The sequence below is a fragment of the Cetorhinus maximus genome, chromosome 6 (genome assembly GCF_964194155.1).
Source record: "Cetorhinus maximus chromosome 6, sCetMax3.hap1.1, whole genome shotgun sequence".
Classification (NCBI taxonomy): Eukaryota; Metazoa; Chordata; class Chondrichthyes; order Lamniformes; family Cetorhinidae; genus Cetorhinus; species Cetorhinus maximus.
In genome coordinates this window covers 81917671-81942861 of record NC_135884.1, presented here as the reverse complement: position 1 = coordinate 81942861, position 25191 = coordinate 81917671, and the positions used below count along the sequence as shown (strand labels likewise).

At 44.6% G+C, this 25191-nt stretch overlaps 1 protein-coding gene across 1 annotated transcript in view; it reads left to right on the top strand.

The window, feature by feature from the left end:
- LOC144682291 (hydrocephalus-inducing protein-like) overlaps positions 1–25191 on the top strand; it is a 524265-nt gene that overhangs the window by 479809 nt on the left and 19265 nt on the right. Inside the window, exons 20-21 of the mRNA XM_078544767.1 lie at positions 12408–12646; positions 21902–22160. Of these exons, the coding sequence (XP_078400893.1) occupies positions 12408–12646; positions 21902–22160 (498 nt within the window). The remainder of the gene's footprint in view (positions 1–12407; positions 12647–21901; positions 22161–25191) is intronic.

Sequence of the window (25191 nt, the reverse complement as noted above, 5' to 3'; positions counted from 1 at the left end):
TCTGGAAATGACTTTATCAAGCCTTCCTACCACAGAAACAAGATCCTTCTGTGGCTTGATGCTGTTAAAGTGAGGCATGGATTCAGGGGCTCTGGGTGCTGTACCTCACCAAACATCTGTCACTCCTCAGAGGTGATTGTTCGAAAAAGATTCTGAGAAACTGGATAATAAAGAGCCATTGGTTAAGGCTTAAGAACATTTAAAAAATCAATTCTAGGGGATGTTGACATAACTGACAAGTGCAGCATTAATTGCTTATCCTTAGTTGCTCTTTAGAAGATGATAATGAGCCTTATCAATTGCTGAAGACTGTTTGATGAAGTGTTGTTAGGTAGCGTTTAAGGATTACATAGAAAGTTTCAAAGTTCCAGTGACAATGAGGAAATGTTGATACCTCCGTGTGGGGATGATACGTGACTTAGAGGGCAACTTGGAGGTGAGTTGTTCCCTTGTACCTACTGCCCTTGCCCTTTTTGATGGAGAAGGTCATGGGTCTGGGAGTTGTTGCTGAAGAAACCTTGTTGACTTGCTGCAGTGTGTCCTATAAATTGGACACACTACAGTCACTGTGCACTGGTATTTTATGTCATTGAGTTTGGGCTATTTAGAATCTACATATCAATGCATGAACATGTTCCATAAGGTAGTAAATTAATTATTGGTTCTCTATGAGCACAGAAAATGCCACAGGGCATTATACAATTGATCTGCACAAGTTTACAACATTTTATTAGCAGGCCTATTCTGAAAGATTAATCAACATTGGTCTGATATTTTATATTCATGAGTAACTTCTAAAAAATCTCTATATCATCCTGATTAAAGCCACATGAATACCAGGATGTGTTAGTTCCCTCGTTTCAAAGAATGAAACATTTAGGAGCTACTTTTTACGCCCAACTTGTCAATATTTTAAGAAGCCATATGTCTGGAAAACCTTTTTTTAACGTGTGGCATTTTCAATTCAGAAACTTTGTTTATATGTTTCCTGCAGTTCTTTCTTTTACCAGATGTTTACTTTCTGTGTCTGAAGGGCTCTAACTCTATGCCTAACTCTACCTTTGCCTGTGCCCAGTCCCTTCAACACAAAATCTCTTCATCGCCACTCAAGTGACCAATTTTCATTGAATGGACTGTACTTCAGGACTTAGCAAGCTGTTCATTTCTGGAAGGTGTGACCAATATCCACAAACGGTTAAGGGGAGTGTCACTGGATAATGATAAGGAGTTGGAACTCCGGACGGGATTTTCCGGTCTCGTCAGCGGTGGGCTTCATGGCGGGCGGGACAGGAAAATGTGAAGAAGTACCAAAAATCAGTTTCCTGCTGGTGTTAAAATATATCGCACTTTTCCGCTCCTGACTTTCATGGCAGGTTGGATAGCCCACCATGCCGTATTCAGTACTGCATTTGCATTGATTTGAATATCATGAATACTCATTAAAGAGGCAGCTCGCTAGAATCATGATCTCACTCCAGATCAAATAGCCATGCCGGCAGCTAATTAGACCGGCATGATTCGCAACCAGATATAAGTGACGTGCTCCTGGCGAGTACCACTTCATTTGTGACCTCGAGGTATGTTTGCCTACCTTTCATTGTGCTGTGCTCGCGGCTGCTCTGACTCCGTGCCAGGCTGCGCCAATGCAGGCCTGACCAGCAGGAACTCAAGGGGTGGGTGGGTGGGGGGGGTCACAACCAAGGTTTACTATGTGAGACCAGTGGGAAGGCGGGAGCCATAGTGGAAGGTGCTGGAGGGCAAAGGCTTGAATTGGCAGGGGGTGGTGGTGTGAGATAAGGTGGAGGCAAGGGAAGGGGCTTGAGGGCAAAGGTTTGAATTGGGGGGGAGCAGTGAGACAAGACAGAGGCAAGTGAAGGGCAAGGGTGTGTGGAATGACTGGGGAAGAGAGCTCTGAGACGCATACCTGGAGGGGATGACTGGGGAGGGGGTGGACAGAGACACATGACTGGGTGGGGGGAGGGGGCAGGTGGAGGCAGGGTGGTAATTAGTCAGGGTCAGAAAGAAGATAGTCATGGGCAGTTGTGCCACAATTTAGAGGGCTGTGTCCTGGTCCCAGTCCAGGATGGAGAGGGCCTGTTAGTCCTGTGTCAGTCGTTCCCAGCATGGTGCGCAGGGTGTGCTCAGTCCCTCACACATGTTGGTCCATGGGGCTGATGGCTTGATACTGGGCTGTGGATTGTCAGGAGAGGTATCTACAGCCTGTAGATGGAAACAGGTAGTGTTGGGCAGGTGGGGTTGGCACTCAACAGTCTCATGTGGGGGGTTTCTCTGCAAGTGACAGTACAATGGGCCTCAAGATGGGGAGGGGTTAGGTCTACATGGGGCATCGGGACATCAACGTTAAATGGCTCATGGGGGAAGGAAGGGATATCAACAACTATAATAATGGGATCAAGGATTAGAGAGGGAGGAAGGAGAGTAATTGGAGGGAGGGAAACCTGAACATGATGCTCCTCCAGCACGATGGGAGGGACCTCGACAGTCACAGGGCGGAGCTCAGAGTTGGTCTGGTAATACCTCCTCAACGCCACCATTTTTCAACCTGATCAAATGACACAGTTGAAAAGCAAGCTATGAAAAAAATTGCCAGGGGATTTCTCTCAGGGCTTGTGGGAGGAATCGACTGGCCTCTTCCTCTTCCTGCTTGAGCCTGTTAGAAGAGATGATGAGTGATTGGCTACATAGTCACCAGCATAACAAATCACTTACAGTTTTGGCTGGTGTCCAAAGAGCAATAAATGGGTCCTTACTTGCTTGGGAAACGCTGATCTCACCCGTGGTGCAGGCACAGTCCTAGTCCTCGCCAGCCAGCTCTGTTGCTGCTCTTCATATTGAGTGAGGGGCCTGAGTTAAGGCTTCCTCCCTCCGGTCTGGGATCTCCCCCTGTTGTTGTGGTCAATCTTGTCCTGCATTAAGACAGATGAACAGACTGTGAGCAGGATGGATAGCAAAACTGATGATAAGGATGCCTGTCTTCTGCGTGTGTTGAGTGGACTTGTTTAAGGGCTGAGAACACAAGCTGCATGGGATGTGAGAAGAGGTCAAAGTGAGAGAATCGTGGTGATGTCCCTTGTGGTGGTGGTGTATGAGATCTCAATGGAGTGTAAGCCTGCGAATGGTAGAGTATCACCTGCTGGCCCTCTGCTGTGTCGAGGAGTGCCGCCAGTGCTGTATCATTAAACTTCATAGCAGTGTGCTTGGTTCTGTTAGGGGCCACTCTGATGTCTGCCATGACAGTCCTGGGGCAGAATGGTCCCAGATTTGCACTAAGTGCAGTAGCAGGTGGGTAAAACAATGTTTTACCCGCTAGCTGTGATGATGGGTTTTCACGTTGTATCATCCCAAACCCACCACATTATTTATGCATTCCTGGGAAAAACACCATTTCCGTGGCTGGCAGGCTCTCATTCGCCCACCTGTCATCACCCTGCTGCTGCACCACGCCAGGCGCCATATTTAAAGTCCAGCCGCAAGCACACATCTCAGTGCTTCCAGACCACCTGCACTGAAGACATGGTCCTGAAACTGAAGAAGACTGCAGCCCCCAGATTCAGCGATGAGTCCCTTGAGCGCATTTTTAATGCCATGGAGGCCCGCTGGGATGTCCTCTATCCCTGCTCTGGTCGCAGGATGGTCAGCAACAGCACTAAACCAGCTTGGAAGGAAGTGGCAGCGGTGGTCAGCGCCAACGCCCTTCAGAAGAGGACAGTCACCCAGTGCTGAAGGAGGATGAATGATCTCCTCTGTTCCACCAGGGTAAGTCACTCTTCTCTTCACTCTCAACTCTCACACTCACAAACCCATCACACATCCACAGGGCCCTCACTCACTGCCGGTTCAAGGGACATCACCATTCACCCTCTCACACTCACCGTCGTTGTCCTCATCCCATCCGTGGGACCACTCACCATCCACACACACCAGGCATGCTTATCATCTGGCCTGGCAGGCATTCTGCTTACACTTTCTCCTTCTCTATTCATGCAGGACAAGCATGACACAACAAGTGGGAGAGGTCGCAGATCGGTGGCGGAATGCCTGAAATCAAGGTCCTCATGGAATTTGAAAACAGAGGCATCCAGCTGGCCGGCGACAATCTGAACCAATCTTGTACTGATGGTGAGGTCGACGATGGTCTACCAATTGAGAGTCCAGCAGTGCAACCTTCATCAGATGCTCCATGCTGTGAGTGATGTGTCCTGTTTCACAGGCCACTGCCATGCATTAATTATCTCCCCTTGCTTTCGCAGGCACATCTGTCAAACAGCTGACGGAGTCCACGACCCATGGCTTTCAATCAAGCCCTGAAGAAACCTCTGAAGAGGAATCTGGAGGCACTCTCTCTGAAGTCCCATCACAGCGCTCACCCACACCCTCCACCAGTGCAGAGACACGTACCTTGGTGGGACCTAGCTTTAGTGCAGCCCCGGGATCACAACCTGGTGAGCACATTGCACTGTCTGATCCACAGCAGGTGGAGGCAGGGACTTCCCAGGTTTCTGGCACTCAGAGCACTGCTGAAGGCCAGAACTTTGCTGAGTCCCTGACGAGTCTCTGGACTCTGTCCTGTCATAGTTGCTAGAGCTGCAAAGATAAGCTTGGGAACATCAAGAAGGGATGTCTGCTGCACTCCTCGGATTGCAAGGCATTATCGAGGAGTCCATCGGCCTTCAGGCTGAGGCAATAACGCCAGCATGCCAACGCAGCGAGGTCAACACTGGTAGGGTGGCAGCTGCCATGGAGACCTCGGTCCAGGACTTTGCTGCTGTGCGGGCTCAACTCCATTACTGATGCCATCATTGGCCTCCAACAATGTGTACACGAGAGGGATGCCGGGCAGCTCGATCTCACTCCAGCACTCCAGCTACCCCTGCTCCTCAAGGAGTCAGCAAGGCACCCACAGGGAGGAGGATCAGCAGGTGCACACTCCGGGCCCATCCACCCAGGTGACTCCGAGGATGTCCAGCCCATCCGAATCCCCCCTTCCTGTGACCTCAGCAGCACCAGCTCCACAGGCCGAGGAGGGTGCCACTGCCACACAGCAGGACCCCAAAAGCAGGCCAGGGCCCTTTAAATCTCAGCCCTCCAGATGATGCCCGCCAAAGTCATCACAGATAGGGCGTCGCAGTCAGCAGGCTGCCTCCATCTCCATTGTGGATGTCCGGGGAGCACCAAGACATCGCGGCAGGGTTAATAAAGTTAAAGAGAATTAGTTGCACAGCCTGGGCACGAGTGTTAATCACATTTGTGCATACTGTTCACTATTCCCAAGAATGTCTCCCTGCCTATGGCTCCTTGTTCTGATGAGCAGTGTTCTTGCCACTCAGATGTGAAACCTTTCTGCACAAGATAAAGGCAGGTGTCTCAGTCCAGGGCCTCTTCCCTGTGCTTTGTGCAGCTTTCAGACCAAAGTGATGGTCCGGCCTCACACTCCCTGGAAACGTTCCGACGGTGCTTGCCATTGCTGCCAGAATGTAATGGGCAGGCACCACAGAGTTCCGTCATTCTCTCTGTGTGCTCTCAACACCTTTAAGCTGGCTCTCATCTCTTCAGCATCTGTGACCACTGATGCTGTGCTGCACCTGAAGGGCGGTGCTGAAGGCAGACAAAGGATCAGATGCTTCTAAAGCTTCATGGCTGTGTCTCTATAATTTGACTCTGACCACAGAGTGCAAGTGACCTGCCCTCAGCCAGACAGGAGTCAGACATTCTCAGAGGCTGTGTGAAGATTTCTGGAGTATCCTCACTGCATGTCGTCATCATCTTCCTACAATCGAGCAACTAATCGGGCCTCCACTATGTCTCCATAACCCGAACATTCTCACAGAGGGTATTTGCGCTGCCACAAGCCAGACTGGAGTCAAACTTTCACAGGTGTAATGTGAGGATCTATGGTGTCACCTCGTTGCATGTCGTCATCACCCTCCACAAATATAGCAGCAATGAGGGCCTCCCAAGGGCGCCTGCCTTGTCTAGCCAGTGTGAGGGCCTCATCCCTGTCATTGTTGCCTCTGAGGACCTCCTCACCCTCATCCCCGTGATTGTCCTCCTCTTCAGAGGAGGCATGCAGCTCCTCCATCTCCTCAGCCAGCTCATCTCCCCGTTGGAGTGCCAGGTTGTAAAGGGCGCAGCAGACGACGATGATGTGTGACATCCTCTGCGGACTGTATTGCAGGGCTCCACCAGACTGGTCCAGGCACCGGAACCTGATCTTCAGCATCCCGATGGTCTGCTCCACCAAATTGCGAGCTGCAGCATGAGCATCATTATACCGTCGCTCTGCTGCAGTCTGAGGCTGCTGCACGGGTGTCATCAGCCATGGCCTTTGTGGGTAGCCCTTGTACCCAAGGAGCCATCCCTGCAGCTTCTGTGGACCCTGGAGGAGTCCAGGGATCTGTGACCGACTGAGGCTGTAGATGTCGTGCACACTCTCTGGAAACCGTGCGCACACCTGCAGGATGCGTTTCTGGTGGTCGTACAGCAGCTTCGCATTCAGCCAATGGAACCCCTTGCAGTTCATGTAGTCCACTGTGTGTCGTGATGGAGATCTGAGCACCAAATGAGTGCAGTTGATCGCATTCTGCATCAGTGGGAAACCCGAGATCTGGCCGAATCCAATCGCTCTTGCATCCTGGCTGTGCTGGCCCCGGGTGAAATTCTCAAAGTTATGTGCCCTCCCAAAGACAGCATCCGTGACCTCATGGATGGCCAGAGATTGGTGCACTGCATGGCTGCCCTGAGGCTTGAACCATGGTGGGGACTGGTCCAAACTGGGATGCTGACATTGCAAGGGGCTGTGAGCGCCTCCAGCAGTGACTGATCCATAGCCTGCTTTAATGAGGATATTGTACAACGTGTGTAGTCGTCCAGCTGTTCTGCAGTCCACTAAAATGCTCATGAATTTGCGGTCTGTGCTCGGTGGGGGGAAGCTCTGGAGCACTTGGTGGAATTTTGATGCCTCTGCATTGCTTGAGGGCAGATAATCTAGGAGTCCGACCCCAATCATATGAATGTGGCTGTGCCTGAACTGTCTCAGTTGCAGAGGAATGGTCACTTTATACAGGTTTCCCGAATGTGTGGCCACTTCCCTCGCCTACCCTACCCCCCACCCCGAATCCCCCCTGCCACCAGTTGCCTCAAGGGCAGGGCTGCCCTTAACCCTGACTGCCCGACGCCCCTGAAGCTTGAAGTCCACCAGGCGAGCACTTCGCAACGTTACTGAGTACTCACCTGCGAGTTCCCCTCAAAGTGTAGGCCGCCAAGCGCACGCCTTTTATGTGCTGTTGTGAAACACGTCGGCACGCTTTCCCGCCAACATGGATGGACGATCCAACGGCAGGGGGACAATTCCGGTGGTTTGGCCTTATAATGATATGCTGGTGTATTATAATGAGGTTCCCAACGTCCGATGGCGAGAAATGCGGCCCACATCAGCGGGCTGAGCGGACAATCGCGATCTGGTTTCCCACTATCGCAAAACTGTTCATGCCATGTTGTCTGATCATGCCACCGATCATGCCTGACGCCAACGGGCACAGAAAATTCCGCCACTGGGCTGCAGCGACTTGTGTGTGCGGGTGCAGTTTAAATATGGCACCCGGAAGGATGATCCGATGAGGTAAGGGGGCGCTGGAGGAATCCCATGCCGTACTGCCATGAGATACAGCATGTTTCACGTTCCTGCTTGTCTAATGAGCTTAAAAGCAGACGATCTGGCCCGGAAACCCGCCATGACGGCAGGCGGGAAATGGGCCGTTTTTCTTGCCTGCCACTGCACTTAGTCTCCAGAGTAAAAGATTCCACCCCTTTGTTTTTCTCCTTCTGAGCCTTGTGTGCTGAGATTAATCACTGTGCTCCCAGCGAAGCTCATGCTGAGATCAGTTCAGACTGGGAATTGAACCTGAGACCTTCTGACCTGTGTGACTGAGCTAAAAACGACTTTCATCAGCACAGTCTTTACAGGAGTTATCTTTGCTATTACTGACAGCTTTAGAAACTTTCTTCACTTTATGATCCATACTTATTAATATTCCTCTGATGTAAACTATGGTTTTTTTTGATGAATGGGTGTTTAAGTTTGATATGCTGCTTCACGAAAACCATTACATTTTATTTATTCCAGGCCTTCTTTCTCCCATGGTTTTCTGGTATTTTCCTGCCCTTTACGGCTGGATCACTACAGGTTGTGTTCTCGTGCACAGACTTAACATCCATTTGTTCAATTTGTAAACTTACTGTTGATTGCTTTACCTTGTCTGCTGACAATAAACACAAACACAGTTGATAGAATAGTGTCATCAGGCAGAATTTAATGGGTGGCATGATTTCCTGCCCCCACCCCCCACAACTGAAAAGGTCGGGGGGGTCCTAACCCCTGCTCCATAGCCCGACAGCCATTTATCGCTCTGACTGCATCCAATCTCAGTGAAGTAGAGCGAGGAGCCAGAAGGTAAGTCTGGGGGCCCCTCATCCCTGGCACTATTCTGCTAAGTCTCCTCGATACCCTCTCAAGGTAAAATGTTGTAACCAGACCTGGAGCAATTCTCTTGTTATGGCCTAATCAGAACTTTATATAGGTTCAGCATGACCTTCCTGCTTTTGTACTCAATACTTCTATTTACAAAGCCCAATATCCCATACAGTTTGCTAATTAACCACTCTCAGTATGTCCTGCAACCTTCAAAGATCTAGGCACATGAACCCCAAGATCCCTCTTATCCCTGTGCACACTTTTAAACTGTGCTATTAAATCTATATTGCCAATCCCTATCCAGATTCCAGAATGCATCACTACCCAAAGTTAACAGTTCATTAGTGACTGTGTGTATGTAATACCATAAAACTGTTAAATTCCTTTATAGGTTTCCCATTCTGAATATTTACCCCTAGAGTACTAATAAATATAGTGGATGAATGAATCATGTTAATAAAAGTGAAAATGCAGTCATGCTGAGCAGGCAAAATTTCCATATGTTGAGTGGGCTGATTATAGATTGTATTTTGACTTTCTCAATAACATAAAGTCCATGGGCCGGATTTTCTTCATGGAGGCAGGAATCGGAAGTCAGGAATTTTCCTAATGTCATGATCTCGCCTCCGTCCTGGCAATGCTGGCTGGCAGAGTTTTCATTCGGTGGAGGTTGGGATGGTCTGGAGACAGGTGGTCATTGTCGAGGTGGCAAGGTTAAAAGGTCCACCTCATTTCACTGAGATATCAACCTGGTTCTGCATATCAGTTTAAAGCCCCCATTACCTTCACCTCCTTACCCCCACATCCCCCCCCCACACCTTACTCCCTCTTATCCCCCCACACCCACCACCCACTCACCCAGCATCCACTATGAACAGATCTCACTAGCCCTATAATAACCTTTGGAAGTCTTTAAAAAGCTCATAAATCTGTCAAAATAAATAAATATTACTTGATAGCCACTTAAAAAAACCAATGTCCTCTTCAGAAGATCATAATTCTGTGATAACAAACAAGCTCATGTTCCTCTGGACAGCTGTGGAAGCAAACCTTGCTGAGCAGAATTTATTAGTGGTTTAGAAGACCCAAAACCATCAAATTGACATCCCTCCGATCAACTGTGTAAACAAATGCTGCTGAGCAGAATCAATTAGAGCCTTTAGCTAAAAACTCAGACATCGTGTTTACAAAGGAAAGGGAGAATGCAGATATAGTAGGCCAGGAGGAACGCTGCGAGATATTGGACGGGATAGTCATAAACAGAGAGGAAGTACTCGAAGGGTTGAAATCTTTGAAAGTTGATAAGTCACCAGAGCCAGATGGATTGTTTCTGAAGCTGCTGAAGGAAGTCAGAGAGGAGATAGCAGATGCTCTGAGGATGATTTTCTAATCTTCACTAGATACAGGGGAGGTACTGGAGGACTGGAGAAATTCAAACGTAGTCCCATTGTTTAAAAAGGGATCAAAGGAAATGCCAAACAATTATAGGCCAGTTAGTCTTACATCGGTGGTGAGCAAATTAGTAGAATCAATCCTGAGAGATAGGATTAACTGTCAAGTCGAAAGGCATGGACTAGTCAGGGATGGTCAGCATGGATTTGTTAAAGGAAGGTCTTGCCTCACAAATTTGATTGAATTCTTTGAGGAAGTGACAAGAAGGGTTGATGAAGGTAGTGCAGTGGATGTTGTGTACATGGATTTTAGCAAGGCATTTGACAAGGCCCCACATGGCAGATTGGTCAGGAAAGTAAAAGCCCATGGGATTCAGGGTAATGTGGCAAACTGGATGAAAGGTTGGCTTTGTAACAGGAAACAAAGGGTAATGGTCGATGGATGCCCTTGCGAATGGAAAGTTGTCTCAAGTGGTGTTCCACAGGGCTCGGTGTTGGGACCCTTGCTGTTTGTGTTATATATTAATGATTTGGACGTGAACGCGGGGGGCACGATTGGGAAATTTGCAGCTGACACAAAGATTGGCTGAGAAGCGGATAGTGTAGAGGATAGCCATAATCTCCAAAACGATATAGATGGGTTGGTGGAGTGGGCGGTAAAGTGGCAGATGGATTTTAACATAGAGAAGTGTGAGGTCATACATTTAGGGAGGTCAAACAGTTACAGGGATTACACAATAAATGGGAATATACTAAGAGGGGTAGATGAAGTGAGAGACCTTGGCGTACAAGTACACAGGTCCATGAAGGCAGCCGTTCAAGTAGACAAGGTTGTAGAGAAGGCATATGGAATGCTCTCCTTCATTGGCAGAGGTATAGAATATAAAAGTAAGGATATAATGTTGGAATTGTATAAAACATGGCGAGGCCACAACTGGAGTATTGTGTGCAGTTCTGGTCACCACATTACAGGAAGGATGTAATAGCTCTGGAGAGAGTGCAGAGGAGGTTTACAAGAATGTTGCCAGGGTTAGAAAAGTGTAGCTACGAGGAGAGATTGGATAGGTTGGGGTTATTTTCCCTGGAACAAAGAAGGCTGAGAGGTGACTTGATTGAGGTGTACAAAATTATGAGGGGAATAGATAGAGTGGACAGGATAGAATTGTTTCCCTTGATGGAGAATTCTAGAACCAGGGTACATAGATTCAAGATAAGTGGCAGAAGGTGTAGGGGGGACATGAGGAAGAACATTTTTACACAGAGAGTAGTGGGTGTCTGGAATTTGCTGCCCAAGTTGGTGGTAGAGGCAGAAACTTTAAACTCTTTTAAAAAGTGCCTGGATCTGCACCTAAAGTGCTGTAAGCTGTAGGGCTATGGGCCGGGTGCAGGAAGGTGGGATTAGAAAGGGCACCTGGGTGTCCTCGGGCTGGCATGGAAAAGATGGGCCGAATGGCCTCCTTCTGTGCTGTAACTCTTCTATGGTTCTATCTGCCAATGCTTTGAAACAGCCAAACAGGTGGCTGAACTGCTATTTAAAATTTTAGTGAAAGCCTTGGGGAGAGTTTAAACAATTAGTTATTGATCTGGCACAAGGCTATGCTTTCCATATTGTAAAATGCAGAGTAGCACTTTATCCATTGGATAATCTATTCTAATGTATCTGAAGACTTTTCTGCTTTTACTATTCTGTTCTTTCACTTGAGAGCTTTCCAATTGTCAGAAGTAACAACCATGCTTTTAATGGCCAAGTACCGTTTCCATTAAAGCACTGTCATCACCCACTTTAGTAAACATAGATATAACTAAGGCTGCTGCATTTGATGATAAGCTGTAAAGGGGGAAACACGATTCTTACTCACCTTTTAGACACTTCCTGCCTCAAATCCATGACTCACATCTGTACATGTCGCCATTGACCTGGTGTGATTTAGAAAGCCTTCCAAAATGTAGCCGCCTTGCTGAAGATTGCAGAAATTCTGAAACGGCCATTTTCACAATAGTACTGACAACTTTTAAACAGCAGTGTGTGGAGCTTCCGACCTGCCTCATTCCCGCACTATTGAAAATTGTGGAGCTGGAAATGGGGGCGGAACTTCCAAATCTGTGCTCTGGCCACCATTTTATTCTCCCATCCAACTTTCAGGACTGCAAAATCCAGCTCTATGTATTTTATCTTTTGGAAAATTCAGTGTGGTATTTGAAATTTCTGTTGAACTCAGCTTTACTTTATGCTTTACATAAGCAGTTTAGCTTGCTAATGAACAATATACAAGTTTGTTGCATTCATTAAGACTTTAGAGCCTAGAAGCAATGCTGTGCAATATGAGTATCCAAACACTTAATGTGATGATATGAATTTCACTATCTGCTATTTTAATGGAAGTGGTAACAAATTTGGTGTTCATGCACTGTTATCACTCATTTGATTTCTGTGTTCAGGATTCAGTTTAAACGTTTCTTTGCAGATTTGACATGTTTCAATTTTCCTGATATTAATAAGTTGTGTCTAATCTGACTGATTTCAGACTCTAGAAAACCCTAAATGGCATTTGGAACCCAGTGAAATTGTGATCCCCCCTCTTGGACACACAGATTTAAGTGTTGTGGCATATCTTGATGACACAATCTGGTCTGAAGACAAGGTGCACTTGGTGGTAGAGAACAGTCATACAAGGAGTATTCACGTGCAAGCTACTGGCATTGGAACTACCATTGTACCTAACAAGCCTTTTGGTCCAGTTCTCAACCTTGGAGCAATATTCAGGCAAGTAGCCATTTCAAGAACTGTCAAAGTGTGCTCTCCTCTGCTAAGACTGGGTAGGGAATTGACTCATGGGGAAGAGACAGGAGGGATAATGGGTATGCTCCTCTGAACCTAAATCTTTGAGCAAACTTTTGGTCACCCATCCTTATATTTTCTTTCGCAAAAATAAAATAATGTGGATGCTGGAAATCTGAAATAAAAACAAAAAGTACTTACAGACTTTCAGTATGGGTTGCATCAGTACCACCCAGCTCTAGATAGAACCCATTAGAACCTTGGTCTAGACATGGACAAAAGAGCTGAACAGAGGTAGGGAGAGAATGACTGCCCTAACATAAAGGCAGCATTTGACTGAATGTGGATCAAGGATCCTTTGTAAAACTGGAGTCTTTGGGGATCAGCGAGAACTCCATTGGCTGAAATCATACCGAACACAAAAGAAGATGCTTGTGGTTGTTGGAGGCCCAGCACATCACTGCAGGAGTATCTCAGGGTGGTGATCTAAGCTCAACCATCTTCAGCTGCTTCATGCAGCTCCCTTCCCTCCATGATAAGGTCAGAAGTGGGATGTTTGCCAATGATTCCAGAGTGTTCAGTACCATTCGCAATACCTCAGACGACAAAGCAATCTATGCTCTGTTATGACCCAGCAGTTGGTAAAGCTGAGTTATTTAAAAATCCTAGAGGGAAACTTTAAACAACTGTCGTAACCTATATTTTTATTTTTGTATGTTTGAGATGCAGCTCTAAATTCAAGAATCAGACCACCAATTCTCAAGAGATTTTTATATGAACTACGTAAGACATTTATTAATTTACACAAGTTAAATATATACACATGGCTACAAATTACTACTATCATAACTTTTAACAAATACCCAAACTAATCTCCATTAAGGCAACAGCACTCATAGACTTAACCGGACCCCAAGCAAAGCATTTTCACCGTACGAATTCAAAATGAGGTTCTTTTCACTTTGGTTCCTGTGCAGACAGTGGTAGGCTTACAGATGCTTTGATGTTACATGCCTCTGCTCTGCACACACAAAACTGCTGTCTGTTATACCCAACACAGATCATTGAATGTAAATTCTCATTGTATCACCAACCCCTTTGAACTCCACCTCTTCTAACAATAAAACCCCTTTCATAGTACCAATGTTCTTCGTAATATAAACCTTGCTTGGTCTCTGCTAGCTAGGTTCCAGAATTCACTCCCCTTCTTGAATGCTGTATTCAACAAAATGCAAATGCACTCTACCTCTCTTACATCTCAAAACTAGTATACATCAAAGCACCCAGACTAGCTGGATTTAACCCAATTAAGACACACCTACAGACTAAACCTCTATTTAAAAAAAAAGATTTCCAACAATATTATATACATTAATAACTTCATGACAGCTCGCATACAGAAAGACCTTGACAACTTTCAGTTGATAAGTGGCCAAAACGTTCATGGTTTGCAAGTGCCAGGCAATGATCATCTCTAACAAGAGAGTCAAACCATCTCCCCTTGATTTTGAAAGGCATCACCATTACGAACCCCACCCCGTCCACCAAGATCTATATCCTGGAAGTTACCATTGACCAAAAATTAAACTGGACCAGCCATATAAATACTGTGGATACAAGAACAGTTCAGAGGCTGAGTATTCTGTGGCAAATGGCTCACCTCCTTAATTCCCAAAGCCTACATGAGCAACAAGGTACAAGTCAGGAGCGTAATGGAATACTGCCCACTTGTCTGAATGAGTGCATAAAAACCTTAAAGCTCAACAAAAAGGACAAAACAGCCCGCTTTATTGGCACCACATTCATCACCTTAAATATTTTCCCCTCCACCATCAGCATAGTGTGATTGCAGTGTGTACTTTCTACAAGTTACTCTGCAGCATCTTACCAAGGCTTCTTCAATAGTACCTCCCAAATCCGCCAAAACCTCTACCACTCAGAAAGGTGAGGAAGCTGTTATGGAAATAAATTGTTGTTCCTTTGTTGCTGCTGGGACAAAATTTTGAAACTCACAGCATCTAACAGTACTCTGCAAGTTCCTTCACCATTATTCGAGAAGGCGGCTCATGACCACCTCTCAAGGGTAGTTACAAATGGTCCTGATCCCAATTCTTCCTTGCCCCAGTGTTAGCTAATTCTGTTAACAATTACTTTTCTTCTTGTATTGTCTTCCTCTCTTTAAATCAGCCAATATCATCCCAGTTATCAGAAATTTCTCCTGAAACCCTCTGTTCATGCAAACTATTACTCAATTTCCTGTTAATGTTGCAATCCTGTCGTAATGAGGCGCATGCTCTAGTTGTAAGTGAATAAACCTACAATAAGGAAATACTCGCTCCAGATTCCTCCTTTACTGAGTGAATGAGCAACAATTTATAGCATTTCCTCCCTTCTTTCCTCTCCAATTCTCTTGAACATGTTGTTGGCTCCCAAATCCATGTCTGTCTTTCCAGAAATTCCAGCTTTGAACCTCTGCAATCAGGTTTCTGCTTCTGCTCCGCAAGTGAAACGACCTAATTAAAGTCACAACTGATGGTGCCTGTGATAATCTGCCCTTCCTTATTCTTCTCAACCTTTCTGTTTTCATTTGACATTGTTTACAACATCAATCCCTGCTTCAGTTTCTCTCCTTCATTGTTCAGCTGAATGGGATTTGGCTTTACCTCTACCGATCGGTCATAACCAGACAATTTCACACAATGGCTTCTCATCCCAACCCCACAGTATTATCCCTTAGGCCCTCCAAGGATCTATTCATGGCTGTGTCCTATTGATCATCTACATACTTCACCATGGCAAAATCATCCAAAGACTTTCTTCAGGTTTCATTGTTGCTCTGTTAACTTGCTTGTCCAACATCTCGTACTGAATGGACTGCAATTTCCTCCACTTAAACATTGTAAAGACCAATTAAGCTATTATCTTTGATGCCTGGCACAAACTCTGTTCTGTTGCCACTGATTATAGCACCTTTGTCAATTGAATCACAATGTTCATTAGTTCTGCATCCTATTTGCCCTAGAGTTGAGCTTCCATCCCCAAATCTTCTCCATCGCAAAGACCACCTACTTCCATGTCCATTACATCACCGTCTCTGTCTCTGCCTCAGCCCATACTCATCCAGACTTTTGTTAACTCCAGAATCAACTGTTCCAGTGCTATCTTGGAAGACCTTCCATTTTCCACCCTCTATAAATTTGAGATCATCCAAAACTCTACTGCCTGTTTCCTAACTTGTATTAACTCCCACATACTCATCACTCCTGTGCTTGCTGATCCAGTTTGGCTCCTGGTCCACCAATGCCTTGAATTTAAAATTTTCGTTCTTGTGTTCAAATTCCTTCATGGGCAGGAATCATAAAACATCATGATGTTCAAGAACTGGAGAATGCTGTTACACTCAACATAACCCATTTGTTTTATAAATCAATCCAACCCAATCTTAGCAGGGGCCGAGAATTTGAAATTGAAAAAGGCCACTTGCAGAGCGGTAAGATTAGTCTTATGAATTGAAGGGTGTATTTGTGCATTCTTAAGCTTTTCAGACCAGTGAGTTAATGGTTCTATCTGACCTAGAACCTGTTGAAAGTGAAATGACTTGGTTCTGAGTTTCATCCATCCAGATGTTCATAAGGAAATGCCATTTCGCTAGTTTGGAAGGCCTGCTGACATTGGTGAAAGATTCATTATTCTTCAGATGAGCCCCTGCAGCAAGCTGCTTCAAAAGTAACTAACTGCAGAGGAAGGAAGAATTTGCACTTAATCAGATGCTATCTTGCAGTCAAAGTATGTGGCATGTAGTGATAATTTAAATACAATGGGCTAATTATATGATCTGAAAATGAGTGCAGGAACATGATGCCTGATTAACCTGCTCCTGTTCAATATAATGCTGCCTGCTTATTTGAATGATTGTTGTATGCAGCAAACACTAACAGCACTGGCTGCACACTTCAGCTGGGGGCCCAAATTTATAACTTGCTAAGCACCACTTTAAGCTAGCTTGCACCTCTTGAAGGGGTAGTGCATTGTGGCTGGCCCAAGTACTGGGAGTCATGTTTGAAGAGAATGTGACCTGGGAAAGAGTCAGGAATGGCACCAAGGTTTCTGGACATTATAGAGGTGGTCTTAGTGCAGGACTTGGCAAGGTGCCCAAACAATGGATGTTAACAAGTCCAATTGCTCCCCTAATTGGTCTTCCCCAAAAGGGCTTTAAGAAATAAAATAGTGTTTATATTATCTTTAAAATATTAGTAAATTATAAAAGAAAACCTCAGCCCCTCACTGCTTTATCAACTGTATAAAACCCATCACATTTCTACCTCTCTCTAGTTCTGAAGAAGTCATGTTGGACTCGAAATGTTAACTCTGTTTCTCTCTCCACAGATGTTGCCAGACCTGCTGAGTTTTTCCAGCATTTCCTGTTTTAATTAAAAGTTATTTTTTGTTAATTGAATACTTTGGAGAGGAACTATAACAACTGCAAATCCTACTTGCATTCAAGCATATGAAGTACATTATGTTATAAAAACAGAAAGTGCTCAAAATACTGAGCAGGTTAGGTAGCAGCTGTGCAGAAAGAAACAGTTAACATTTCTTTCAATTAACTCAGAACTGAGTATTTTCAGCTTTTTCTGTTTTTATTTAAAATTTACATCATCTGCAGTGTTTTGCTTAAGCATCTATGGGCTGAATTTTACATCCCGTGGGCAGGTGCGTGCCCGACCCGATTGGGCATAAAATCATGTGAGAAGACGAGCATCTCGGCGTCATCGTGCATTCACGCGGTATTTCGTTTGGCAGGTGTGTGCAAAAGTTGGAAGCGCACCTGCCGACAATTAAGAGGGCAATTAAGCCCATTAACGGTGCAATTGTCTCCAATTTTTCATGGCCCGTCCAACCTTGCTGTTGGCGGACGGGCAAATCGGCAAAGTGCGGCCTTTGCATTTTTTATCAAACCTCACCCAAGGGCGGGATGAAATTTCCGTTATGAAATAAAATTAAAATAAATACCTGTGGACTGCATTTTTATCAGCTATGCTTTCAGGTGATTGATTATGATACATGGACACTTTTTTGCAGCTTTTTAAACCTTTATTTTAGCATTTACAGGTCTGTAGCACCCTGAGGCAGCTGTCTGCCTTCAGGAAACTTTCTTGCAGAGCTCACCTGCGCCCGCGGAAACATCATTTCCCGCCCTCTTGCTGCCCCCACCCCGGCAGTGCTGAGCATTTCAGTGCGCGTTTCACGCTGGCTGGCTGTTATTGGGCCAGCCAGCATGAAATTGCAGTCAGGGGCCGATTGCGGCCGGGGGCCCATTTCCTGCCTGCTGCCCAGCCTGCCGACTGCACCCGCCTGCCAAAGGTAAATTTCAGGCCTATGTTACCATGACTGTGAACGTTAACTGTTTGAAAGATTTGAACAATTTAGCATGAATGATTGCTGAATATTTTCCCGTAACATTACAAAGTGTAGTTTCACTATCTGCAGTGCAGATAGGTCAGGCCAGATAAAATTGACCTGAACAATTATCATAGAATCATATAAACATACAACGAAAAAAGAGATCATTCAGCCCATTATGCTTATGCTAGCTCTTTGAAGGATTGGTCATGCTTACTCCAACATCCTGCATTGTGCCCATAACTTTGTAAGTTATCCCTCATCTTCAAGTACCTTTCCAACTCCCTTTTCAAACAATTGATGGTAGCAATTTCCATCAACTTTTGAAAACTTTAAATGAAAAAAAAATCTCTCCTCATCTCCTCTAGATATTTTTCCAATGATTTTGCATCCATGATCTCTAGTTATTGAACTAATCACCAGAGAAAGTATATATTTTTTTCCCTCTCTACTCCATTAAAAACTCTGATCATCTTGTAAATCTCCAATGGGTCAGTTCCTAATCCTCTATGTTCGCCCCATCGGGAGCTGTCAACCAATCAGTTGACCAGCAGCTCCATCAGCACCAGCAGTGCAAGAGCGCATTACTGGCAACTGCCGGGTCTGCAATCAGGCCCAAGAAGAAGGCCATGGATCCCAGAGCCAAGTAAGTCCAGGGTCTTGGATGGGGAGGGTTTGGGCAATTTAGGGGAGGGGAATGGAGGGTGGACATGATGTGTTTTGAAGAGCAGGTGGGTATGAAGAAATGGGGGGTACTATCTTAGGGGGGCTGTTCCCCAAAGTACAAAGGGCACCCACCAAAGATAGTACACCCTCTTCCTTCCTGCCCTTCGAAAAAGTTTTTTTTAAAAAACAGTTTGCCCACTCCTGCCCATATGCCCACCCCGGCCCTTATATGGTATGGGCATCGTATTATATGATAAAAACCCTATGATAAAATTTCACATCAAGTTTGAGAGTGACATACCCAAGTCCAAAATGAAAGCCAAATGCAGGGCCAAGTTGACTAAAGTAGATGGAGAAATTAGATTATAAGGCAAAACGAGAAATAAGCAATGGTGAATAAAATTCCATAAATTCAGAAATAGTCCCAGTGGATTGAAAAATAGCAAATATAAAAATACTATTCAAGAAAGGAGAGAAGAGAGGAAACTGAAACGCAGACCAGTTAATGTCAGTCATCAGGAAAATGCCACCCACCTCAATAGACTCTCATATCCTCCATGCCGACCCATGTCCCCACCCACTCCAGTGGCTCTTCATACCCTCCATGACAACCCATGTCCCCCACCCATCCCCATGGCCTTTCATAGCCCCAATGCCAACTTAGTGATACTTCATACCAGCTCATGATTCCCCCATTCAGCACTCTTTGCCCTTACACCTCCAGGCCAATTTACCCAGTATCTACTATAGGCAGAGCTCAGGAACCATGATGAAACAAAATAAAATTTTAAATATCATAGAGTTTACTATATAAAAAGTCCCGTTCATGAAAGCCCATTCAAAACATTTAAATTCCCTCAAGTACTTATTCCCTTAGCAAAACAAGCAGACTTGTATTCATAACCCCACATCAAATGTATAATCTTTTAATAACCTCTCTGAGCTGTCAATAAAACTTTGAACCTACAGCCGCTTACCCCACTGTGTTAATGATAGGTTGTGGAAAGCAGCCAAGCATTAATAATACTATAATGATAGCACTTATGGTTATGTCAACAAAGGGCTATTGAAACTGATAGAACAGACTTTTCTCAACTCCCAAAGACACAGACAGGCATTTCTCTTCAATTTCTAAAGGGATGTCCATTTAAATAACTTGACAGCTTGACAGTTCCACAAATTCTAATGGTCGTTTGAGAGCATTTATGACTTCTCTAAAGGTTTGTTACTCCCATACTACGGGATAAGGCCTTTGCACCAGTGAAGGTGGGGTCTGCTTCACCCCCCTTCTGCTCCCCGCCCTTACTCCACGCCTGTGAAAATAGGAACTGCTGGAAGTTCACCAAATCCCACCCTTTGTACTCTGTTTACATTACACTCCATTTGTGACCACTTTTTGCAACCACTCAGTTATTCCATTTCAAGTTTTTATCCAATTCACTTTTGAAAGTTATTATTGAGTCTGTTTCCATCACTGGTTCAGGGGGTGCATTCCAGATCACAAAAGTAACTCACTGTGTAATACTTTTCCCTAATGCATGCCCTGGTTCGTTTTCCAATTACCTTAAATTCATGTCCTTTGGTGACTGACTCAACTGCCTTTAGAAATAGTTTCTCGTTACTTTTTTCTATCAAAATTGTTCATGGATTTGAATGTCTCTATTAAATCTCCTCTAATCTCCTCTAAAGAGTTTTCTTTAGAGCTCAAGAAACCATCTTAAAAATACAGCTTTCATAAACAACAGCAAACAGACTCAATAAAACCTCAGTCAGAAATGCATCAGCTCATGATAAAACATCTGACGCCAAAGCTTGAAAAGGTCTCTTACAAATTCCCCCAGCCCCCTCCACTTTTGTTCTCTGTCGATAATATTTTTACACTTTCCATCTTCAAAGGTCCAGGCCCCAATCCTGGCCTGTACCCACAGGTGGTCCTCACCTTATTGGTGGTGCTAGCTGCACTTCAGCTGATAAAGTTTCAGCTATTCTACTAATCTCCAGTTAAAGTTATATGGGAATCTGTTGGAATGCATGTGCATTTTTGCTCCATTTAGTCAGGTAAAGTGACATGATTTGTTGGGGCATCATTCTGAGTTGGGTGGGTCAGTGGAAATTGAGAAAGATCAAGGTTTCAGGATTAATGCGGGATAAAATAAACTTGAGTTTCTGCATTTGCCGAGATTTGTAACAGATGTAGATGTGGAAGCCTTGTGGACTTTGGCTTTTTCAACATACTGTCCTGAATGTTCATCAGTCCGAACCTGGTTAAACTCTACTGAGTTTCCTAGTCCCTTAACAACTCGATTTCAGAAATTAGCCCTCGTCTGCAAATATCACCACAGATTTGTTTCACTTTAGCTGAATATTCTTTTCAAGCCATACCTCCCAACTCATGCTTAACACTCCTCCAACCATCAGAAGCCAACTCCCACTCTGACATTCTGCCTCCTGGCATTCTTTACCAAATGTACATGGCCTAGCAAAGGAGAGTGTTTGAGAAACCAGTTTTTTGGATAGTGAAGATGTGCAATTCAGGGTTGAGGTAAGGGAACAGCCATGCAATATTATAGATTTGTTGTTGAAAACTGTAGTCTGAAACTCTGCACCATTGGAACCAATCTGAACAATCAGTACCTCTCTTGATTTAACTTCTTCTTTGAATGGATGTTACCTTTGTCCATAATTTCAGTTGTGTGTAATTGTATGTAAATTTATAAAATTGCCCAATGTGGCAAAAATCTACCCATATGTAGTGGCATATAATGAGCTCCTGGCAATTAAATGCCAACTTATTAAATTCTTTGACATTGTTATAAAGGGCTAAGGAACCAAAGTGGATGAATGAAGTTCAGATGCAGTGATTTAATTGAGTAACAGAGCAAGCTTGAGGGGCTGAATGGCTGACTCTGGCCCCTATGTTCCTTTATTCATGCCTTTTGTTAATTGGATGGAGTGTTGACACTTTATAGAAACTTTGATGAGTGATTACTGTCATTTCCATTGAGTGAAAATATTTACTTTTATATGGCATTAGCCTACTTGTGTGGCTCATAAACCTCTCTATAGAATGAACCTTTTCCTAGCCCATTGTAGTCATCTATTGCATGACTGCAAACGAAGATAGACCTGAAATTTTAATAACCGTTTTTGTTGTGTCATATTTTATTGCAGTTCCAATGTTTGCCGCTATTCCGTTAAGTTGACAAACCGTGGACGACGACGCCATCAGATATACTGGAAGACAGTAGGCTTTCCCCTGACCTTTAAACCCAATCCACAGAAACACTCTGTATCTCGTGATATGAAATATAGAGATTCTTCTGTAATGGGTCACTACGTTTCCACCTTCAAAGTTAGACCTCTGCGAATGGACCTCAAACCGGGCAAGAGCGACATACTGACTCTAGAGGGAGAATCAGATGGACCTAGGGTAAGGAAAGTTCTCCCTTAAACAACATGTCGAAATTATTGTTTATATAAGCAGCAGAAAAAAGTTACTTGGCCCTACCAAGTCTACCCCTTCATCATTGACTTCAATGATGCCTAAGCACTTCTCAGGTATCCCTCAATCTATGCTTCTTTAGAAGCAAGTCTAGAGTCTACTTCCATGGCTTTCAATGGGGCTAAATTTGATAAGTGCCGAAAACTGACACAGGAATCATGATGAGGTATTAATCCATGCTTGTTACTTTCAATGCAGGTAGCATACCAGCTTTGTGCCGAGTGCTAATTTGCATGATTATTAATCATGTTGTTGAGTGGCTGCACCCTTGAACATGGGGCCCAGGTTTGTGCAAGGCTAGGACCACTTAAAGCTGTCCTGAGCTGTTTAAAGCCAGTCTGCATCTCTTAAAGGGAGACACATTCTCACTTGAGCAGGTACTGGAACTGTTTACAGAAGAGGGTATGAGCAGGAAGAAGACGGGGAGGTAGTGGTGTTATGGTAATATCACTAGACTAGTAACCCAAAGGCTCAGACTAATGTTCTGAGGACATGGGTTTAAATCCCACCACAGCAGCTGTTGAAATTTAATTTCAATTAATAAATCTGGAGTATAAAGTTAGTCTCAGTAATGGTGACCATGACAACTATCATTGATAGTTGTAAAAAGCCCATCTGGCTCACTAATGTCTTTTAGGGAAGGAAATGTGCTATCCTTAACTGGTCTGGCTTACATGTGACTCCAAACCCTAAGCTGAAAACCCACGGTAGTTAACTCTTAACTGCCCTCAGTTCAAGGCCAATCAGAGATGGGCAGCAAATGCTGACCTTGCCAGTGATGCCCACATCCCATGAAAAAAAAAGTGCATCGTTTCATAATAGTTTCTTTTCGTTCATGGGATGCAGATGTGGGCATTGCTGGCTAGGCCAGCATTTATTGCCCATTTATAATTTCCCTTTTCCATAGGGCATTTAAAGAGTCAACCACATGTAGGTCTGGAGTCACATGTAGGCCAGAACAGGTAATGACGGCAGATTTCCTTCCCTAAAGGACATTAGTGAACCAGATGAGTTTTTACAACAATCGGCAATAGTTTCATGGTCATCATCAGACTTTTGATTCCACATTTTTATTGAATTCAAATTTCACCATCTGCCGTGGTGAGATTCAAACCCGGCATTACCCTGGGTCTCTGGAATACTGGTCTAGTGACAATACCACTATGCCACCACGTCCCAAGTGTGTTCCGAGCTTCCCTGACGTTGAATTGGATGTTTTTGTTGAGGAAGTAGGTCATCTATCGACAAGGGGTCAGGAGAAGCTCCAGACAAACTGCGAAGACAATGGGAGGACATAGCAATACAAATCAATGCTATCAGTCCACCCTGTTTGACCTGGGTGCTGTGTTAGAAAAATAAGAACCCAGGAACAAGAGTAGGCTGCTCAAGCCTGTTCTGCCATTCAATGAAATCATGGCTGATCTGTAACCTAAGTCCAAAACCTGCTTCTGCCCAATATCCTTGAATACCTTTATCTAACCAAATTCTCTGTTTTAAAATTAACAATTGATCCAGCATCAATTGCCATTTGCAGAAGAGAGTTCAAAACTTCTGCCACCTCTCGTCTGAAGAAGTTTTTCCTGATTTAATTCCTGAAAAGTCTGGCTCTAATTTTTTAACTGTGCACTCTAGTCCTAGACTTCCCAATTAGCAGAAATTGTTTCTCCCCGCCTACCCTCTCTGTTCCCTTTAGTATCTTGAAAACTTCAATCAAATCACCCTTTCACCTTAGCTTAACCCTTGGAGTCTAGCCATCATTCCAATCAGTTATTCTTTTCCTTTTTGGTTCAGAGTAGATAATCTCACATTTGTTGACAATGAAATCTACTTTTCACAGTTTTACCCATTTACTTAATCTATCAATATCTCTCAGGCTGATGGCATGGCCTCAAATGGTGGAGCTTCGAAAATTGGGGATGCAAAAAAAGGCCAGAGGTCATGGATCACAGATACCTCAAATGGTTGTAGGACTGAAGGAGGTAACAGAGATAGGGACAGTGAGGCTATGAAGGGATTTGCACATGAGGATGGGAATTTTAGAACTGAGATGTTGCCAGTCAGGAGTCTATCTGGTCATTTAGCATAGGGATGATGAGTGAACAGGGCTTGGTATGAGATAAGAAACAGATAGCCAAACTTTGGATGCCCTCAAGTTTGTGGAGGATACAAGGTGGGAGGCCAACCAAGGGAGCATTGGAATAGTTTATTCTGGATGTAACAAAGCCATGGATGAGGTTTTCAGCACCAGATCAACTGAGGCAGAGCCAGAGATGAGCACTGTAGAGTGGTCTTAGTGATGGAGAGGAGAGTGAACTCATGATCAGAAAGTTGCGAACAGTCTAGTTCAGCCTCAGACAGTGGCCAGGGAGAGGGATAGAGTCAACAGCTGTCTCTCCTAACAGTCACACAAAGGTTTGCCATCCAGTCTTTTTCTACTCAGGAAAATGCCATTTTTGAAATTGCCATGTTAACACAACTTGTTGATGCCTTAGAAATGAGTAACGTCCTCCAGTATTTGTGCTGGGAATGTCACCAGCAGGTGACTGTGACTGACAGACCTCATCCATACTAGAGTAAAGTTATTGGCTTTTGAAAGGAAGGGATCTGCCAACATTAAATCATTAATGGAGTCCTGATGCAGTGATACAGGCAGCACTGGCCTTTGGTGTTGTGTGCTATATGTGGACATATCAGCTCCTTTGCATAATATCTGCTAGTGTACCGTTGCTTTAAAGGTTTAGGAAAGGGATTATCCCAAGGGATAGACATGATCCTATTGCAGGCATTGTTGCACTGTTTTTGCAGTAAAAGCACATGCCCTTCAGAAGATCAGTGACAAAGCAGCTTGGCTGTAGGTAGCAGTCTGAGTGAATGAGGCTCTTTATCTGCAAGTGTGAAACATCCATGGCCAGAATCTTCTGGTCGGCATGTGGGGAGGGGGGCCCACTCACCGATGCGT